Source organism: Salvelinus sp. IW2-2015, linkage group LG1 (assembly GCF_002910315.2).
Source record: "Salvelinus sp. IW2-2015 linkage group LG1, ASM291031v2, whole genome shotgun sequence".
NCBI classification, from domain to species: Eukaryota; Metazoa; Chordata; class Actinopteri; order Salmoniformes; family Salmonidae; genus Salvelinus; species Salvelinus sp. IW2-2015.
In genome coordinates this window covers 54061237-54079927 of record NC_036838.1, presented here as the reverse complement: position 1 = coordinate 54079927, position 18691 = coordinate 54061237, and the positions used below count along the sequence as shown (strand labels likewise).

General features: G+C 39.8%; 3 protein-coding genes across 4 annotated transcripts; 2 read left to right on the top strand and 1 right to left on the bottom strand.

The window, feature by feature from the left end:
- The first annotated feature begins 3477 nt into the window (after positions 1-3477).
- LOC111970162 (retinoid-binding protein 7) lies at positions 3478-6637 on the top strand. The gene is made up of 4 exons (XM_023996712.2): positions 3478-3634; positions 5710-5888; positions 6143-6244; positions 6339-6637. Exons 1-4 carry the CDS (start codon positions 3562-3564, stop codon positions 6390-6392), a joined length of 408 nt encoding a protein of 135 aa, XP_023852480.1. The 5' UTR covers positions 3478-3561; the 3' UTR covers positions 6393-6637.
- A 55-nt stretch (positions 6638-6692) lies between these two features.
- Positions 6693-12041, top strand: cenps (centromere protein S). The gene is made up of 5 exons (XM_023996701.2): positions 6693-6972; positions 7103-7226; positions 10964-10997; positions 11249-11315; positions 11507-12041. Exons 1-5 carry the CDS (start codon positions 6886-6888, stop codon positions 11618-11620), a joined length of 426 nt encoding a protein of 141 aa, XP_023852469.1. The 5' UTR covers positions 6693-6885; the 3' UTR covers positions 11621-12041.
- LOC111970140 (TAR DNA-binding protein 43) lies at positions 11918-17583 on the bottom strand. 2 transcript variants are annotated; one of them, XR_002878076.2, is made up of 6 exons: positions 16786-17583; positions 16435-16598; positions 15764-15904; positions 14050-14220; positions 12883-13953; positions 11918-12212 (listed from the first exon to the last, which is right to left on the bottom strand). XR_002878076.2 is itself a non-coding variant. In XM_023996672.2 (5 exons), exons 1-5 carry the CDS (start codon positions 17024-17026, stop codon positions 13450-13452), a joined length of 1221 nt encoding a protein of 406 aa, XP_023852440.1. In that variant the 5' UTR covers positions 17027-17583; the 3' UTR covers positions 12746-13449. The 2 variants fall into 2 exon arrangements, 1 of the variants encoding a protein (XP_023852440.1); XM_023996672.2 differs by lacking the exon at positions 11918-12212 and having other exon boundaries at positions 12746-13953.
- Between the last annotated feature and the right edge of the window lie 1108 nt (positions 17584-18691).

Genomic DNA, 18691 nt, shown 5'->3' with positions numbered 1-18691 from the left:
GCTTTTAAGTAAAGAGTAGAACCAGTTCACCTGCTTTTAAGTAAAGAGTAGAACCAGTTCACCTGCTTTTAAGTAAAGAGTAGAACCAGTTCACCTGCTTTTAAGTAAAGAGTGAACCATTTTTACCTGCTTTTAAGTAAAGAGTGAACCGCTCACCTGCTTCTAAGTAAAGAGTAGAACCAGCTCAACTGCTTTTAAGTAAAGAGTAGAACCAGCTCAACTGCTTTAAGTAAAGGAAGAACCAGTTCACCTGCTTTTAAGTAAAGAGTAAGACCAGTTAACCTGCTTTTAAGTAAAGAGTAGAACCAGTTCACCTGCTTTTAAGTAAAGAGTACACCACAGCTCACCTGCTTTTAAGTAAAGAGTACAACCAGCTCACCTGCTTTTGTAAAGAGTAGAACCAGCTCAACTGCTTTTAAGTAAAGAGTAGAACCAACTCAACTGCTTTTAAGTAAAGAGTAGAACCAGTTTACCTGCTTTTAAGTAAAGAGTAGAACCAGTTCACCTGCTTTTTAAGTAAAGAGTACAACCAGCACCTGCTTTAAGTAAAGTACACAGCACCTGCTTTTAAGTAAAGAGTAAAACCAGCTCAACTGCTTTTAAGTAAAGAGTAGAACCAGTTCACCTGCTTTTAAGAAAAGAGTAGAACCAGTTACCTGCTTTTAAGTAAAGAGTAGAACCAGCTCACCTGCTTTTAAGTAAAGAGTACAACCAGCTCACCTGCTTTTAAGTAAAGAGTACAACCAGCTCACCTGCTTTAAGTAAAGAGTAGAACCAGTTCACCTGCTTTTAAGTAAAGAGTACAACCAGTTCACCTGCTTTTAAGTAAAGAGTAGAACCAGCTCAACTGCTTTTAAGTAAAGAGTACAACCACTCACCTGCTTTTAAGTAAAGAGTAGAACCAGCTCACCTGCTTTTAAGTAGAGTAGAACCAGCTCAACTGCTTTTAAGTAAGAGTAGAACCAGTCACCTGCTTTTAAGTAAAGAGTAGAACCAGCTCAACTGCTTTTAAGTAAAGAGTACAACCAGCTCACCTGCTTTTAAGTAAAGAGTACAACCAGCTCACCTGCTTTTAAGTAAAGAGTAGAACCAGCTCAACTGCTTTTAAGTAAGAGTAGAACCATTCACTGCTTTAAGTAAAGAGTAGAACCAGCTCACCTGCTTTTAAGTAAAGAGTACACCAGTTCACCTGCTTTTAAGTAAAGAGTACAACCATTTCACCTGCTTTTAAGTAAAGAGATACAACCAGTTCACCTGCTTTTTAAGTAAAGAGTAGAACCAGTTCACCTCCTTTTAAGTAAAGAGTAGAACCAGCTCACCTGCTTTAAGTAAAGAGTACAACCAGCTCACCTGCTTTTAAGTAAAGAGTACAACCAGCTCACCTGCTTTTAAGTAAAGAGTACAACCAGCTCACCTGCTTTTAAGTAAAGAGAGAACCAGTTCACCTGCTTTTAAGTAAAGAGTAGAACCAGTTCACCTGCTTTTAAGTAAAGAGTAGAACCAGCTCACCTGCTTTTAAGTAAAGAGTACACCAGCTCACCTGCTTTTAAGTAAAGAGTAAGAACCAGTTCACCTGCTTTTAAGTAAAGAGTAGAAAACCAGCTCACCTGCTTTTAAGTAAAGAGTAACAACCAGCTCACCTCTTTTAAGTAAAGAGTACAACCAGCTCACCTGCTTTTAAGTAAAGAGTAGAACCAGTTCACCTGCTTTTAAGTAAAGAGTAGAACCAGCTCACCTGCTTTTAAGTAAAGAGTACAACCAGCTCCACTGCTTTTAAGTAAAGAGTACAACCAGCTCACCTGCTTTTAAGTAAAGAGTAGAACCAGCTCAACTGCTTTTATACTATCATTTGCCTGTTAGATGTTCAATGTTTCTTTTGAAAAAAATATTTCAAAAGGAATGGTTTCACCATATTAAAACGAGAGTTCAGTTCAATTAACAGGGTTTACCTTAAAATGTGGGACAGATGTAAATGATTCACTAATCACATGAAATAAATAATACTCTTCAGAAATGACTTTGTCAAAGCAACAAAATAACTAGTGCTTTACATTGATGGTGTAATCTGGAGACATTTGGGGGTGAAAATCTTCCTAGAAGTGATAGAACATGTCAAAATGCTGAATTTTGGCATTTTAGCAAGCCTTTATTCAAATTAAGAATCTGATTTATTGAACTCTCAATGTGGTCTATATTAAAGGGCTTTCATTTAATATCAAAGGCTTTTAAAATTCAATATTGGTGCACAATTTCTACTTAAAATATCAAAGGGAATCAAAAGGCATTATTTTCATGGAAAGACCCACATAATTTAAATGTACATTTAAATTGTTGCAACGAATGCAATGACCCAATCTGATTGAACTATGAGGAGGGTCGGAATGACCAAAGCMTGTCTCTACTGCCATCTCTCTTTCATCATAATCAAATCAACTTATTATGAACTTGGCTAAAATTAAATTAAACATTGCTTTTGCCAAAAGCCAAACAATTGTGAGGAGCACACCTCATTAAAACTATAAGAAATAGCTATCAAAAATATGTTTACAAAGCAGGATGTAGCCATGAAGGATAAGACAATGAAGGCAGTGAGATTGTTCAGAAGAGGCTGCTGGCAATATCGAGAGGATTTAGGCCTGAGGGATTTATACTCTCAATCAGAAACTTGACATGGTACACACTGCATGTTTGACTTCAAATTAAAAGCTTTTAGTTGTAAATTTGAATTTACTTACCTGGTTAACACATACAATTGAGGGATGAGAAGTAGTGCCACAAAGATTGCATTAATTTTCTGACTGCAAATAAAAGGTTTCTAAGACTAGAATTAGATTCATGTTCATTTAGAATAAGTTACTAATAGAAAACATGTAATCAATAGTACAAAGAAAAGTAAAAAAATCACCATCAGATCATTCTTCACAACACAAGAAGCCACCAACTAGTTATTGTTCATTATCATCATAGAAATGAGACCCGGACCCAATCTGTGAATAGACCTTAACACCTCCAATACTTACAATTTATCCTTTGATCCCTTGGTATGATATTCCGGGTATACTGTGCTAATGCGTAATGTAGCATTGTGCCCATTCATTTTGAATAAACTCTGCCAAAGAAGTGAGAGGTGATAGGCCTTGATGACACATCCTTCCCAGTTCTAACTTCTGTGAAAATGATCATCCAACCAGGCTTTTCATCATACTCTGGTGTGCGTCCATGTGAATGAAACTGTATAACATTTATTCTAGTCACCCTTCACATTGTTGGAAAGAGAGACACTAAAGAATGTGCACATATGTTTGATGCATTATAGCCTACTCTATTTCGAGACGCCTATCTCAAATGTTATTTCCTCATATAATTGTGCAAAAAGTCATGTTCCGCCCTCCACCAGGCTACTCCTCTACTCTATTGTCCAAAATAGCAACCAACTACGAGAGGTAAACCAAACCCTCGCCCTATATTAACACACCATGGGACATCCTAGAGACTTTAAATCTCTTCATTCTAACAACTGCTGTCTATTGAAGGTTTGAGACTGCCACGCAAGTATCCACCATGCCTACCAACTACAGTGGCACATGGGACATGACTAGTAATGAAAACTTTGAAAGTTACATGGTTGCTCTTGGTAAGTTCTCTTTTTACTTGTTAATTGCAGTACACATTTTCTTATGTTTTTAGGCAAGTGACTTTGATTACAATAATATTGACTATTTATTGATTAATTAATTAGGGTGAGTATTGGTAAAGTGGGACACGTTATGAAAATGTGTTTCCCGAACACCTTACAGAATCATCCCATTGTCTTAAACCCCAACATGATATCATTCTAAACAGCTTAAGAAAGAAATATTAAACACAGGATGGATGGCTCTTCTTCAAACACAAATTGTGCTTAGACCACATGTTTTAAGTCGATACTGGCAAATTGGGACACCTTGATTCTTTTTTTCATTCTTTTTTGTAAAGAAGGATAAATTAGAGTATTTGAGTATTTTCAATATTTTTTGATAAACTTCAATTGTTCATACAAATGAAATGTATCAAAACGTGCTTTATGTATTTTTGTGGAACATTAAGAATGATCATTTATAATTATTATTATCATCATCATACTTGATTATAATTATATGATGTAGCCTATATGTAATTGTATAGCCTATAAATAAAATGAACTTCATCTAGATCTATCAGCTCAACATTCTCAACATTACACTCTAATGGACATTTTGTAGAATAAAACCAGAAAGACCTTACCCCTCAACAATTTCATTGACTGTTTTATTGTGAAATACAGCAAAATACACTTTTTTAGTCATCATATACCTGTAAGGTTATGAATATAGCTAGCTAGGATTTTTTATGTTGGTTAGGTAATCTCTTTCTAAGTAAAATGCAGCTATGCAGGCTTTTTATAGCAAGCTAGGTGATAGCAGATTTGAGGAAAATGAAATGCAACATGCAAGCCTATTTAGAAAATGGATTTCATAATCCCCTGAAATATATTTTCTGCATTAAAATGTCCCATTTTGACAGTAGGCGATTGGCATACTGGGACACTGTCAAAATGTCAATATTCTAAAAAGGTGAGAGTAGTAAGAAAACAATTTACAGTCATTTTGATTTACAATTACATCCCATTACAAAATAGGTCGTAATTAGACACTGAATATCCTTTCTTAGTTTTTTATAACCTTAACATTAGGCATCTAGAGACAGGTGTCATTACACAGAATGCCACGCCCACAATGATTATCATCACATACTTCCTCACTAACACACAGGCACAATGTTATTGTACACATTTAAAGATATCCATTACAAAGCTTAAGTGTCCCACTTTGCCAGGTGTCCCACTTAACCAATACTCACTCTACCTGTTGGTAATTAATTAATGCTGCCATTAAGTAAGGGTAGCGTACTGTTTTATTCAACTTAAATTGATTATCTTTGATTTATTCACTTTTATTAATTTATTAGATAGGCCTATATTTTCAAATCAATAATTTTTCATAATTGTAATTTCTCTTTTCTGTCAATAATTTAAAACAATAATAACATGTATGTGATTGTTATTGTCTGAACTCTATGCTTGTGTTTATTTTTTCTTTAGTATGTGGCACATATGGGGGCACCTGCAGGGTTAGGGTTACTTTCTAAATGTAATATGTTACAGTGACTAGTTACCTGTCCAAAAGTGTAATCAGTAACACAACTTTTGTATTAGCCTACCCCAAAATCTGCAACATAATCAGATTACTTTCAGTTACTTTGGATTACTTTCCCCGTCAGAGGCATTAGAAGAAGACGAAAAGGATTCATCAAACGCATTTGGTGTCCTCATAGTGGTCTGTGACTTGTGGTCAGACTTGCTCAGGTGGAACAAACTTAAACTTTTAATGCTACATTATAATATATATTATTATAATAAACATTGAGAGTACAAAACATTAAGAACACCTTCCTAATATTGAGTTGCAATTTCTATCTTCTTTCTTTTGCTCAACATGCTCACCAGTAGAATTATAACTCCATATAATATGAATCTTAACTTCTTTCGAAATACATTCTGAAGAATTCAAATGTGTAACTTTGGAGTTATGATTCATAGCCTAGCTCACCAGTTTCCTACTGAGAATGGATTGGAAATGTTCAGTCTCTTAGGATATATTTGTAACACATGCAGGATTTCTTTCCTTACAGGCATTGATTTTGCAACACGCAAGATTGCAAACATGTTGAAACCTCAGAAAGTGATTGAGCAAGACGGGGATTCTTTCACCATCAAAACATTCACTACCTTCAAAAACTACACAGTCTCATTCAAGATTGGGGAAGAGTTTGAGGAGGTGACCAAAGCCATGGATAACAGAAAAGTTCAGGTAGAAACTTGCAATTTACTGTTCCTATGGGCGCCAGCACTTTATCATTTATGTCATATCATTATCATGATGAATAGAACCCTTTTTGTTATTTTGCTCCTTGTTGCTTATTGAACTGTGGTCCTTGGCAACATTGAGAACAATATGTAACAGAGCTGTCTATAAGCCTATTTCAAGCAAGCTGGACCTATCCCAGGTGTTTTAAAGTTATGGTCCACACAACCCATTCTGATAAGTACTCTTGTTAATTGCAGACGGTGGTCAACTGGGACAATGATAAACTGGTGTGTGTTCAGAAGGGAGAGAAGAAGAACAGAGGGTGGACACACTGGATAGAAGGAGATGAGCTCTATCTGGCATGTAGCATGTACTCATATCTACCTTTTAACTACATTGATGGCATTAGTATTAGTAGGCCTAACTGTTATGCATTTTTCCTCTCTCTTATAGGAAATCACCTGTGGGGATAAAGTCTGCAAGCAGATTTATAAAAAGAGTGCTTGATAATTCTTTCACCATAAAGTTTGCACAATTGTTCTTCAACCTTACATTTGCTAAATATGCTTCATAAATGTATCATTAATATGACATGCTCATGGTATGTTTTGAGTATGCAAAATAATTAAAATAAAATAGTCAACATTTTAACAACATGAATAAAAATAACATGATATACATTTGAGGATTTCGTGATTATGTACAATACATTTAATCTACTAAAAACCATGAATAAAGCACTGAACCATTAATGCATTGTTTTGTAATACTCCAGCCCAGCAGGTGGTGCTATAGGCCTAGTATTGGTTCAATTGGATGACACCTTCCGCCTTTCTAAGCGCGCAACTTTTCAAGTTTAGCGAAATTTGATTTATCGTAAAGATTATTCCATGCCCATTAGCTAGCTACTCTAGAAACMATTGTACATGTTGTTTCATTTTCTGTTTTAAATATAATCTGGTGAAAAAGTATATGAGTAAACCAGAGTGGTAGGCTATGTATGCTATCCACTACTAGCTGTCTAGCTAACGTGAACTGTCGGGAGAAAATGCCAACAGCAATGGACGAGGAGGAAAGAAAACTTCAGGTGCAACTTTTACCTTTGATTTATTAATTGCATTAATTCACAATTATATATGTGTCTTGTAAGCACGTGTTGTCAGTTAGATAAAGATGGACAAAGCTAGTATTTACTCATGTTTTCACTAAACCCGTAGAGACTGAAAGCAGCAGTCCACTATACAGTGGGAAGACTGTGTCAAAGCATTGGTGAGGATCATCAGAAGGAATTCAGTCGACAGGTTATAGCAGCAATAGCTGAAACGACGTTCAGGCAATGTGGTGAGTATTATAATAACAAACATCAACAAATAATGTCTGTAGGGAAGGGGAGATTGCTGTGCATGACTGGTAACAATAGGGCCCTGATGAGTTAGTTATGAACATCTTTGTGAACGGTCTCCACCTTGGGTTTGCTCTGTCCAAGCACCAGTCAAATTCACATGTTATTCTATGTGGGATGGATTTGATTCGTAAACATGGTAATACTGTAGCTCCAACTTGCCAAATGACAGGCTTGGTATTCTTGTCAACATATTATTTACATATTCGGGTCTTGGGGGGTTTACTGGAAAATCTTGAGACTCAAAAGGATTTGTCCAAACACCCCTATGGCTTCCTTTCCTCATCGTTTTCCTGAAAGACCAAGGATAGATGGGCAGATGACCATACATACATACATTGACTATCAAGTCCTCTGACGACAGCGTCATAAATAAAATGAACACTTTCAAATCAAATCAAATCAAATTTTATTAGTCACATACACATGGTTAGCAGATGTTAATGCGAGTGTAGCGAAATGCTTGTGCTTCTAGTTCCGACAATGCAGTAATAACCAACAAGTAATCTAACCTAACAATTCCACAACTACTACCTTATACACACACACAAGTGTAAAGGGATAAAGAATATGTACATAAAGATATATGAATGAGTGGTGGTACAGAACGGCATGGCAAGATGCAGTAGATGGTATAGAGTACGGTATATACATATGAGATGAGTACTGTAGGGTATGTAAACATAAAGTGGCATAGTTTAAAGTGGCTAGTGGTACATGTATTACATAAGATGGCAAGATGCAGTAGATGATATAGAGTACAGTAAATACATATGAGATGGGTAATGTAGGGTATGAAAAATTAATTTAGTGGCATTGTTTAAAGTGGCTAGTGGTAATTTTTACATAATTTCCATCAATTCCCATTTTTAAAGTGGCTGGAGTTGAGTCAGTATGTTGGCAGCGGCCGCTAAATGTTAGTGGTGGCTGTTTAACAGTCTGATGGCCTTGAGATAGAAGCTGTTTTCAGTCTCTCGTCCCTGCTTTGATGCACCTGTACTGACCTCGCCTTCTGGATGATAGCGGGGTGAACAGGCAGTGGCTTGGGTGGTTGTTGTCCTTGATGATCTTTATGGCCTTCCTGTGACATCGGGTGGTGTAGGTGTCCTGTAGGGCAGGTAGTTTCCCGGTGGTGCGTTCTGCAGACCTCACTACCCTCTGGAGAGCCTTACGGTTGTGGGCGGAGCAGTTGCCGTACCAGGCGGTGATACAGCCGACAGGATGCTCTCGATTGTGCATCTGTAGAAGTTTGTGAGTGCTTTTGGTGACAAGCCGAATTTCTTCAGCCTCCTGAGGTTGAAGAGGCGCTGCTGCGCCTTCTTCACAACGCTGTCTGTGTGGGTGGACCAATTCAATTTGTCCGTGATGTGTACACGAGGAACTTAAAACTTTCCCCCTTCTCCACTACTGACCCGTCAATGTGGATAGGGGGTGCTCCCTCTGCTGTTTCCTGAAGTCCACAATCATCTCCTTTTTTTGTTGACGTTGAGTGTGAGGTTATTTTCCTGACACCACACTCCGAGGCCCTCACCTCCTCCTGTAGGCCGTCTCGTCGTTGTTGGTAATCAAGCCTACCACTGTAGTGTCATCCGCAAACTTGATGATTGAGTTGGAGGCGTGCATGGCCACGCAGTCGTGGGTGAACAGGGAGTACAGGAGAGGGTCAGAACGCACCCTTGTGGGGCCCAGTGTTGAGGATCAGCGGGGTGAGATGTTGTTACCTACCCTCACCACCTGGGCGGCCCGTCAGGAAGTCCAGGACCCAGTTGCACAGGGCGGGTCGAGACCAGGGTCTCGAGCTTGATAGCGAGTTTGGAGGGTACTATGGTGTTAAATGCTGAGCTGTAATCGATGAACAGCATTCTCACATGGGTATTCCTCTTGTCCAGATGGTTAGGGCAGTGTGCAGTGTGGTTGCGATTGCGTCGTCTGTGGACCTATTGGGTCGGTAAGAAAATTGGAGTGGGTCTAGGGTGTCCGGTAGGGTGGAGGTGATATGGTCCTTGACTAGTCTCTCAAAGCACTTCATGATGACGGAAGTGAGTGCTACGGGGCGGTAGTCGTTTAGCTCAGTTACCTTAGCTTTCTTGGGAACAGGACAACTGGTGGCCCTCTTGAAGCATGTGGGAACAGCAGACTGGGATAAGGATTGATTGAATATGTCCGTAAACACACCAGCCAGCTGGTCTGCGCATGCTCTGAGGACGCGGGGAATGCCGTCTTGGCCTGCAGCGCCGCGAGGGTTTAAATTTTTAAATGTTTTACTCACCTCGGCTGCAGTGAAGGAGAGCCCGCAGGTTTTGGTAGGGGGCCGTGTCAGTGGCACTGTATTGTCCTCAAAGCGGGCAAAAAAGTTGTTTAGCCTGTCTGGGAGCAAGACATCCTGGTCCGCGACGGGGCTGGTTTCGGTGCATCTCAATGGTCAGATGTAGATTGTTCCCCTTGTCTCCTGTCCTTCATCTGTACTGATGTGGGAAAAAATTGTCAGGCGGCCTAGCGGAGGTTGTAACTAGATGGAGTACAGCTAGGAACGGAAGTGACTTTTCGTAGCAGGTTAGGAGAGCATTTTAGCTGACCCTAACACTTTTCCTAACCATAATCTAATTCCACTAACCTGCTATGTTAATACTCCTTACCTGCTACGAAAAAGTAACTTCTGGTCGTAGCTGTATACCACGTAGTCAAAATCCCTAGCGGTTAGAGCGTTGGGCCAGTAACCGAAGGGTCACTGGAGCCCACAAGGTGATAAATATAGTTCTGGGGAAAATTAAGCGACCCCTGCAAAATGATCAGTTTCTCTGGTTTTACTGTTTATAGGTATGTGTTTGGGTAAAATTATCATTTTTGTTTTATTCTATAAACTACTGAACATTTCTCCCAAATAAAAATATTGTCATTTAGAGCATTTATTTGCAGAAAATGACAACTGGTCAAAATAACAAAAAAGATGCAGTGTTGTCAGACCTCGAATAATGCAAAGAAAATAAGTTCATATTCATTTTTAAACAACACAATACTAATGTTTTAACTTAGGCAGAGTTCAGATATCAATATTTGGTGGAATAACCCTGATTTTCAATCACAGCTTTCATGCGTCTTGGCATGCTCTCCACCAGTCTTTCACATTGATGTTGGGTGACTTTATGCCACTCCTGGCGCAAAAATTCAAGCAGCTCGGCTTTGTTTGATGGCTTGTGACCATCCATCTTCCTCTTGATCACATTCCAGAGGTTTTCAATGGGGTTCAGGTCTGAAGATTGGGCTGGTCATGACAGGGAGATTGTGCTGGTCATCTGGTGGTCCTCCATCCACACCTTGATTGACTTGGCTGTGTGGCATGGAGCATTGTCCTGCTGGAAAAAACAATCCTCAGTTGGGGAACATTGTCATAGCAGAAGGAAGAAAGTTTTCTTCCAGGACAACCTTGTACGTGGCTTGATTAATGCGTTCTTCACAAAGACTAATCTTCCCGATTCCAGCCTTGCTGAAGCACCCCCAGGTCATCACCGATCCTCCACCTAGTTTCACAGTGGGTGCGAGGCCTACAAGCCAGTGTCTCGCACCCACTGTGAAATTTGGTGGCGGATCGATGATGATCMGGGGGCCACTTTACACTGAGATTATTCTGCTTGRATGTTTCAGATGATTGACAGCATTTCTTTTTCTCCCCTTTTAGATATTTTTGCAAAGGACTTGGAGGCCTTTGCAAGGTAAAAGGTCTTCATACAGCTTGCATTGATGTTATGAAATCAGTGTTTATTCAGACTGACAATCCTGCTGTTACAAATGAATGATTTCCAGCCACTCATTTATGCAATGTTCAGTTAGGTGGGGGGTGATTGGCATCAAATGCTCCGCAGGGTCCATTGTAAACAGAAAAGGTTCCATGAGGTTTAATAATTTGCTTCTGTTTCATAATAGGATTAAAACTAACATGTGTGTTGCGGGGGTTAAATTGTAGGCATGCCAAAAGAAGCACAGTATCTGTAGAGGATGTGAAGCTTACAGCTCGTCGAAGTACAGCACTGGTGGGTATTGGCTAATTTAACAAGTCAACATCACAGTATTGAACAGTCTGTTCCTGAAGCTTTATTATTGTATCATTTTATGATGGACCCAGTCATATTTGGACACTTATAGGGAGTTGTTTTTCCCTACAACATAGGTATTTGCAGTGGTATTGTCTCCTACATTTCAAATAACAAACTCTCTTTTCTAGTCTAACTTCATACAAAGGAAGAGTGAAGAGATTGCCAGTGCCAACCAGGAGCAGAGAGACACAAGGAAGAAGATTGCAGGGAAGAGGAAGAATAAGGATACAGAGATGGTGTAGGGAGGGAAAAACATGCTACCCTAGTACTACGTGAATGGGTTCGATTATACAGACAGTCAATAGCATGTGTACTTTTACTAATATGGCATCAACTGCTCGACCAAACTTGCAGAAAATATTTATTGATTACAATTCCAAGTGGTACAGCAATATTATCTTCATTGGCTGAAATGTAAGCACTGTTCCAATGTCTTCTCCAAAAGTATTTACAGATCTACACATTAACATCAGTTCAATACAATTTTGAAGGACAGCAGGTGTTCCCATTCACCTTCAGCATTGATGTGCTGTAATATCCTTTGTGTACACATCTGAAATATCATAACCTGTTCATTGTCTTGTCCCAAAGAATAGATTAGTTCTACACAATGCCGCAATGTTATTTTAAAATATAAAGCCAAATAAACAATACTTGTCATCAGGTCTGACTAGAAATGTATCCAAACTTACTACCCAATTCTGACTCCTTTTAGGTTACCATAAATATAAGAGACCCCATTTCAAGCCTGTGAGGACTTCAGTCTTCATCCTTCAGGACACTGACTCCAGTCCGGGTTCAGATGGAAACCTCGGTCAGCAGTGTCCAAGGTCCCTAGATATGTGAATTAAATTAGATTTTGACAACTCAAATGTCACAAAAGTACCCAGTATTCATATAAGCATATCTATTCAAACAAAGTTTTATTAGAGAACTCTTATTTGACATGTCTAAAACACCTTTGAAACACTGAATCACACTGGGAAATATGACAACCACACCACTCCATGCTCTCACACCAACACTCACGTCCCCAGTGTCCTCGGCAGGTGTCATCCACATCAAGTTCACACTTACAGAGCATCAATAACAAGGAAAGAAACCACACACACCATACAGCATTCAGGTCAGGTAGGTTATATAAGCAAGACAAATATTCAGCACAACATTCCACACTACATTTGTGTACTACTTCTGCACTTGATCAATAAGGGTAGGAAAAATTGCTACAATAAAGAGATCTTGAAGTACTACTAAATGAAAGTCCATTTTAGGGGGAAGGAGCTTGTAGCATCTGCAGCTTCCATTCACTCTCACAAAAGCAGTCAAATTGGGCTCTTTCATTGCACAACCAGTCCGTTTCACGCTTTCTTTTTCTCTCCGTTCGCTCACTCATCGATTCACTCTTCGCCACAAGCCATCCTCAGTCGCACTCATGAGTTCTTAAAATGTCAGCTGCGCAGTTCTTTCCATTAAAAAGTGGATAAAAAAATGTAACACCCACCGTCTCTTAGAACATGCGGAGTGAAGCCGTTGTTTGATGGCAAAGCATTTACAGATGGGAAGAGGGAGAGTGATACTGACATCACCCAAAGAATGCTGCCAAAGAGGAGCTTCTTCCCGGGAAAATGGAAGAGAAGTGAACTGCAGAAGAGATTGTAGTGAAGGTTTTTCCATTGAACTTGACTGCAAATAAAGTTGCACTTAAACATTTCAGTTTCAACCAGATTCTTTCCAATGCAAGATTGTTGTCAAATATATGGATGAATAGTGAACCATAGTGATTTCTCATGCATTTTCAGAAACATCACAACTCACAATACATGCCTTTAAGAATCCAGTTGAAAATAGGTCAGGACAAACTTAAATCAATTTGACATCAAAAGTAGCACTTAAGCTGAACACCCTGGTAAATAATAATTCACCTCAAACACTTTCTAAATTAAATCTTGAGCATTTTCCAAATTTACAAAACATTTTTGGACAAAAGCATTTAGCTATCAGATACGCGTAACACCAGAAATAGATTTGGAAAAAGACATCTCACAATACTTACCATACAAACTATTACTTACATACCCCACCCTGAAGACTTGGACTCCATACTGGAGCCAAATCCTCCTGAGCTAAACCCACTACCACTGGTTGTCGAATTAGAACCGGTACCCCAACCTAGACTGGCTGAACTGGTGCCATAGTTACTGTTGCCTGTGCTATAGGCCTGGCTCTGATCCCTGGTGGAGCTAGTCTGCCCAGTAGAGGTGGTGCCTGAGGTGGCAGTCTGCCCTTGTTGACTAGCCAACATACCCATCATTCCCCAACTGCTCTGCAGGGCAGCTTGAGCAGCAGCCATCATGGCAGGGTTCAGACTAAAGTTGCCAAAATTAGCCATATTACTCCCGGCGCTGCTCCCTAACCCTGTGCGGTTACTACCAAAGCCCTGAGCCCCAAACCCATTTCCAAACCGCCCTGCTCGCTCCATCATCTGCCTACTGCCGTGCTTTGGCTCAGCGTTTGAGATGTGCACGCTGACCCCCTTAATAATCAGGTCCTCTCCACATAGGGAACTGGCAACCTGGAGAGAGAAAAACAACATACCAGTCTGACATTAAAGGGGTAATTCAGCAGATGGCAAAAAAAACAATGCCTTTCAATTTGCAGTGGCACCAACCTGGTCATCTGCAAAGCTGACGAAGGCAAAGGCACGGAAGGGCTTGGGGATGAAGACGTCAGTGACCTCGCCATACTGCATGAAGAACTGGCGCAGCTCATCAGCGGAAATGTCTTCAGTGCAACGGCCTACAAACACTTTCCTGCTTCTCATGGGCTCATCTGGACCTTGCTGTTTTACAAAGGTAGAAAAAAATGCTTGCACATTAACTTCTTATGGCTGGGGGCAGTATTGAGTAGCTTGGATGAATAAGGTGCCCAGAGTAAATCAGTCCCAGTTGCTAATATATGCATATTATTAGTATATTTGAATAGAAAACACTCTGAAGTTTCTAAAACTGTTTGAATGATGTCTGTGAGTATAAAAGAACTTATATGGCAGGCAAAAACCTGAGAAGAAATCCAACCAGGAAGTGGGAAATCTGGGGTTGGTCGTTTTTCAACTCATTCCCTATTGAAGATACAGTGGGATATGGGTCATGTTGTACTTCCTAAGGCTTCCAATAGATGTCAACAGTCCATAGAACCTTGTTTGATGCTTCTACTGTGAAGTGGGGCCGAATGAGAGGGGAATGAGTCAGAGGTCTGGCAGAATGCTTTGAGCTCGTGACGCTTGTTCACGTGAGAGCGAGCTCGGTTCCATTTGCTTTTCTGAAGACAAAGGAATTCTCCGGTTGGAACATTATTGAAGATTTGTTAAAAACATCCTAAAGATTTATTCTATACATCGTTTGACATGTTTCTACGGACTGTAACATAACTTTTTGACATTGTCTGCTCCTAGTGAACGTGCTTCATGACTTTGGATTTGTTTACAAAACACGCTAACAAAAGTAGCTATTTGGACATAAATGGACATTATTGAACAAAACAAACATGTATTGTGGAACTAGGATTCCCGGAAGTGCATTCTGATGAAGAACATCAAAGTGAATGTTTATAATGTTATTTCTGACTTCTGTTGACTGCACAATATGGCGAATATCTTTGTCTTGATTTGGCTCTGAGCGCCGTACTCAGATTATTGCATGGTTTGCTTTTTCCGCAAAGCTTTTTTGAAATCTGACAGCYGTTGCATTAAGGAGAAGTGGATCTAAAATTCCATGTATAACACTTGTATCTTTGATCAACGTTTATTATGAGTATTTCTGGAAATTGATGCAGCTCTCTGCAAAATCACCGGATGTTTTTGGAACTACTGAACATAAKGCGCCAATGTATACTGAGATTTTTTTTTTATATAAACATGAACTTTACCGAACAAAACATACATGTATTGTGTAACATGAAGTCCTATGAGTGTCATCTGATGAAGATCATCAAAGGTTAGTGACAAAGACTCCTGTCTTTGGCTGGAAAAATGGCTGTGTTTTTCTGTGATTTGGCGATGACCTAACAATCGTTTGTGGTGCTTTCGCTTTAAAGCCTTTTTGAAATCAGACACTGTGGTGGGATTAACAACAAGTTTACCTTTAAAATGGTATGATACTTGTATGTTTGAGGAATTTTAATTATGAGATTTCTGTTGTTTGAATTTGGCGCCCTGCACTTTCACTGGCTGTTGTCATATCGATCCCGTTAACGGGATTGCAGCCATAAGAAGTTAACAATATGTATGGAATTAGGGGGAGGTGGTGGGCCGGTGTGCTCTGAAATAAGTGCTCTTGCCATTAATGATCCATGTTACTACATGCCATACAGATACAAACACCTACCTTGGAGTTGGGGAGTTTGCAGTCACACCATCTTCCATCAATCATGTGGCGTTGAGAGATCACTTTATCTTGAGTTTCATACTCAGTAAACCTCACAAAGCCAAATCCCTTTGAGTTTCCAGTCTTCACATCTCGTTTCACCTGTAAGTAGGAACATGGGGTTAAAACCTACATTTCCCCTTTAAACATTTTGGGTTAATCTGCAGTTGCTACATTCATTTTGGGACATAAATGATATGTACCCATTGATTCATGAAGAATATAACTCAGAAATGCCTCATGAGCTTAGTTAAATTTACATACCTCATCACAACCCAAAATAAGCTTTACTCCAATGTTTGTTAAAGTAAGAGAAACACTATACCATCAAAACATAGTTAAAACTAGCATGTTGATATCATGGATGGTCAGTCCTTGCATCCATAGCTCAGTCTATGAATTTGAGAGTGGCTATGTTTCTCCAGATCCAACCCTTAGCAAAACAGTGGTGGAGAGAACGCGTTGTCATTGTTTAAACTGTTCACTGCCACTTTAAAATGTCTCAAATGTTAGTTTAGTTTGAACCACAGATATAGCAAGGCCTTGTACATTAGAGCTGTGTAAAAGGAAAAAAATGGATCCACAGCACTCAAGTGATCTGCATGAATGAAATTGCTAATCTGAGACTTTACCTGTACCATGATGACTTCCCCAAAGGTGCTGAAGTAATCTTTCAGGTCCTGTTCAGATGTCTTCCATGGCAACCCCAGTACAATCAGGTCTGAAGTCTTCATGTCACCCCTCTTCATCTTTACAGCTGAGGAGGCATCAATCTCGTCCATTTTCCTTTTGTTGTCTGAAATAGTGTGGTACAGATCATTCAATAGCTGTTGGAACACTTGACAGACATTTGCCTAGCTAGATACTCAATCCATGTGATGTATATAGCTAGGGAAAAGTTGACGCTTAAATAATGTATTATACAGCATTTGTCCACCAGTTGGTGGCTAATAAAATAACACGTAAAAAGTCAGTCACCATACCTTTAGGATAATTGACGACATAGACCAAATTGCCCCAGCCGTTTTCAGGTGCATGAAGAATCCCTTCCACCAAACGGACCCCTCGCATGCACTGCGAAACTGGACTCCTGAATCGTAGGCCGCAGGCCCCTGGAAACTGAGCTGCCACAGTAGAAAGCAACACTGTGCCATCATCCTCGGATGGGATCTCCATGGGCTCCTCATTCTCTTCTTCGGCAACGCGAATGTACACCTCTGCCATTGTTACGCACAACGCCTTTTCTCAGCCCAAAAAACAGCACTGGSAAGCTTACGTTAGATAGCCCTCTAAACACTTGGCTATGCCCGACGACACGAGCCGATTGGTACAAAACAGTCGTGAAAAAAAACTGGTTTTGCAAAAAAAATTAATAGTTTAGATGTTGAAATGGACGCTGTTTATCTTGATTACCCCAAATTGTATTTTAACGACGTAGAGTTTGAGATTCTCGCAAACGAGGCTACCACGGTCCCACTGCCAGTGTTCCTTTGTTAGGTTGGCTAGCTAACGTTAGCTAGCTGTGTCATCGACACCGGACGACGACCTCGCTATAGCAATGTGGCTATGAATGCGCTAACGGCGTCTATCGCAGTGTTGGTCCTACAAATTGAAATGTCGTCTAAGAAAACTGAAATCGAGCAATCATATAATTAACGTGAAGTCTTAACTATGTTTTCTTATCTAAAATGCACGTATCACTGCAGATTTAAAGCAAATATTTACGCTCAAAAGCATCTGCGACAACATGAAACACCGCTGTACTTTCAGATCAAAATGGCATTATGTAAGTCATGGAGGAAGTACGTCATGTCAGATCATCTCATTGTAAACGGAGGGAGGGTGTTGTGCATCTAGGAAATAACAGAAACGGATAAATAATTATTTCAAGGTAAATACACAATTTTTACTGTGATCTCTTAAAACATTTGTATTTTCCAAAAAAAAAATTAACCTTGGGTAAACTGATTATACCCACCTGAGATCCATACTCGATGACTACTGTGGCGTCCCCCCTATGTTAAGATTGGATGAACCCATTTTCCCCCTTCATGACTTCCTGTGACAACTGGAGACCAATGAACGTTTTGTCTAGAAGGGATACAGCTTTTGTCAAATTAAATGTTCGTGGCAGCAGGTTAGGAGAATTAGGAGAAAGGGTAAAGGTTAGTTATAATACCAAAAAAGTATAATTGACGTCAATTTCACAAAAGCTGTATCCCATCTAGACAAGATCAGGGAACAAGCGTCACCAACATTCCGGATAGGAATTCCAGGCTGCTGGCCCGCTCTCCATGTTGTTGTTAGCCATAGCAACATGCATCACGGGAGGGAAGAAAGCACCTCAAATGGCTCGTTTGTTGAAATTACACTGTACACACTTGGGGCGCTAGTAATGTCTACAAGCCACCCTGGACGTCCCACTTCTGACAACCCAATGCACTGTAGCGAACAGCGGGAGCATTGCACCAACAGGAATTAGAACCAAGATTGCSCGACCACAATGCGCAAGCCACAACCCCAAGAGATATTTATAATGGGCTTAAACGGCTGGGGTCGCGTAACATGAATCCAAAACAAACACAGGAGGCAACTATTCATTAAAACCCCTCAGTTCGCCAAGACAAAAACAACCAACCATCAGGGTCACGTACAAACATTTTAAGTAGCCGATTGCGCTTTTACTTTGCATTGTTGGAATGTGAATGTTTGGTGTGGGTTCCTTTCATTATTTGCACAGGCAATATAGTTAATCTACATATGAGCTAGAAAACATTTGACAAGTGGCATGAGAATAGGTTAAGAACAAGACATCTCAAACGGCTTTTTATTACATTTTCAATAACAGTACATTTTAGTACAGTATCTTGATCCAGCTCACTGTGGAAC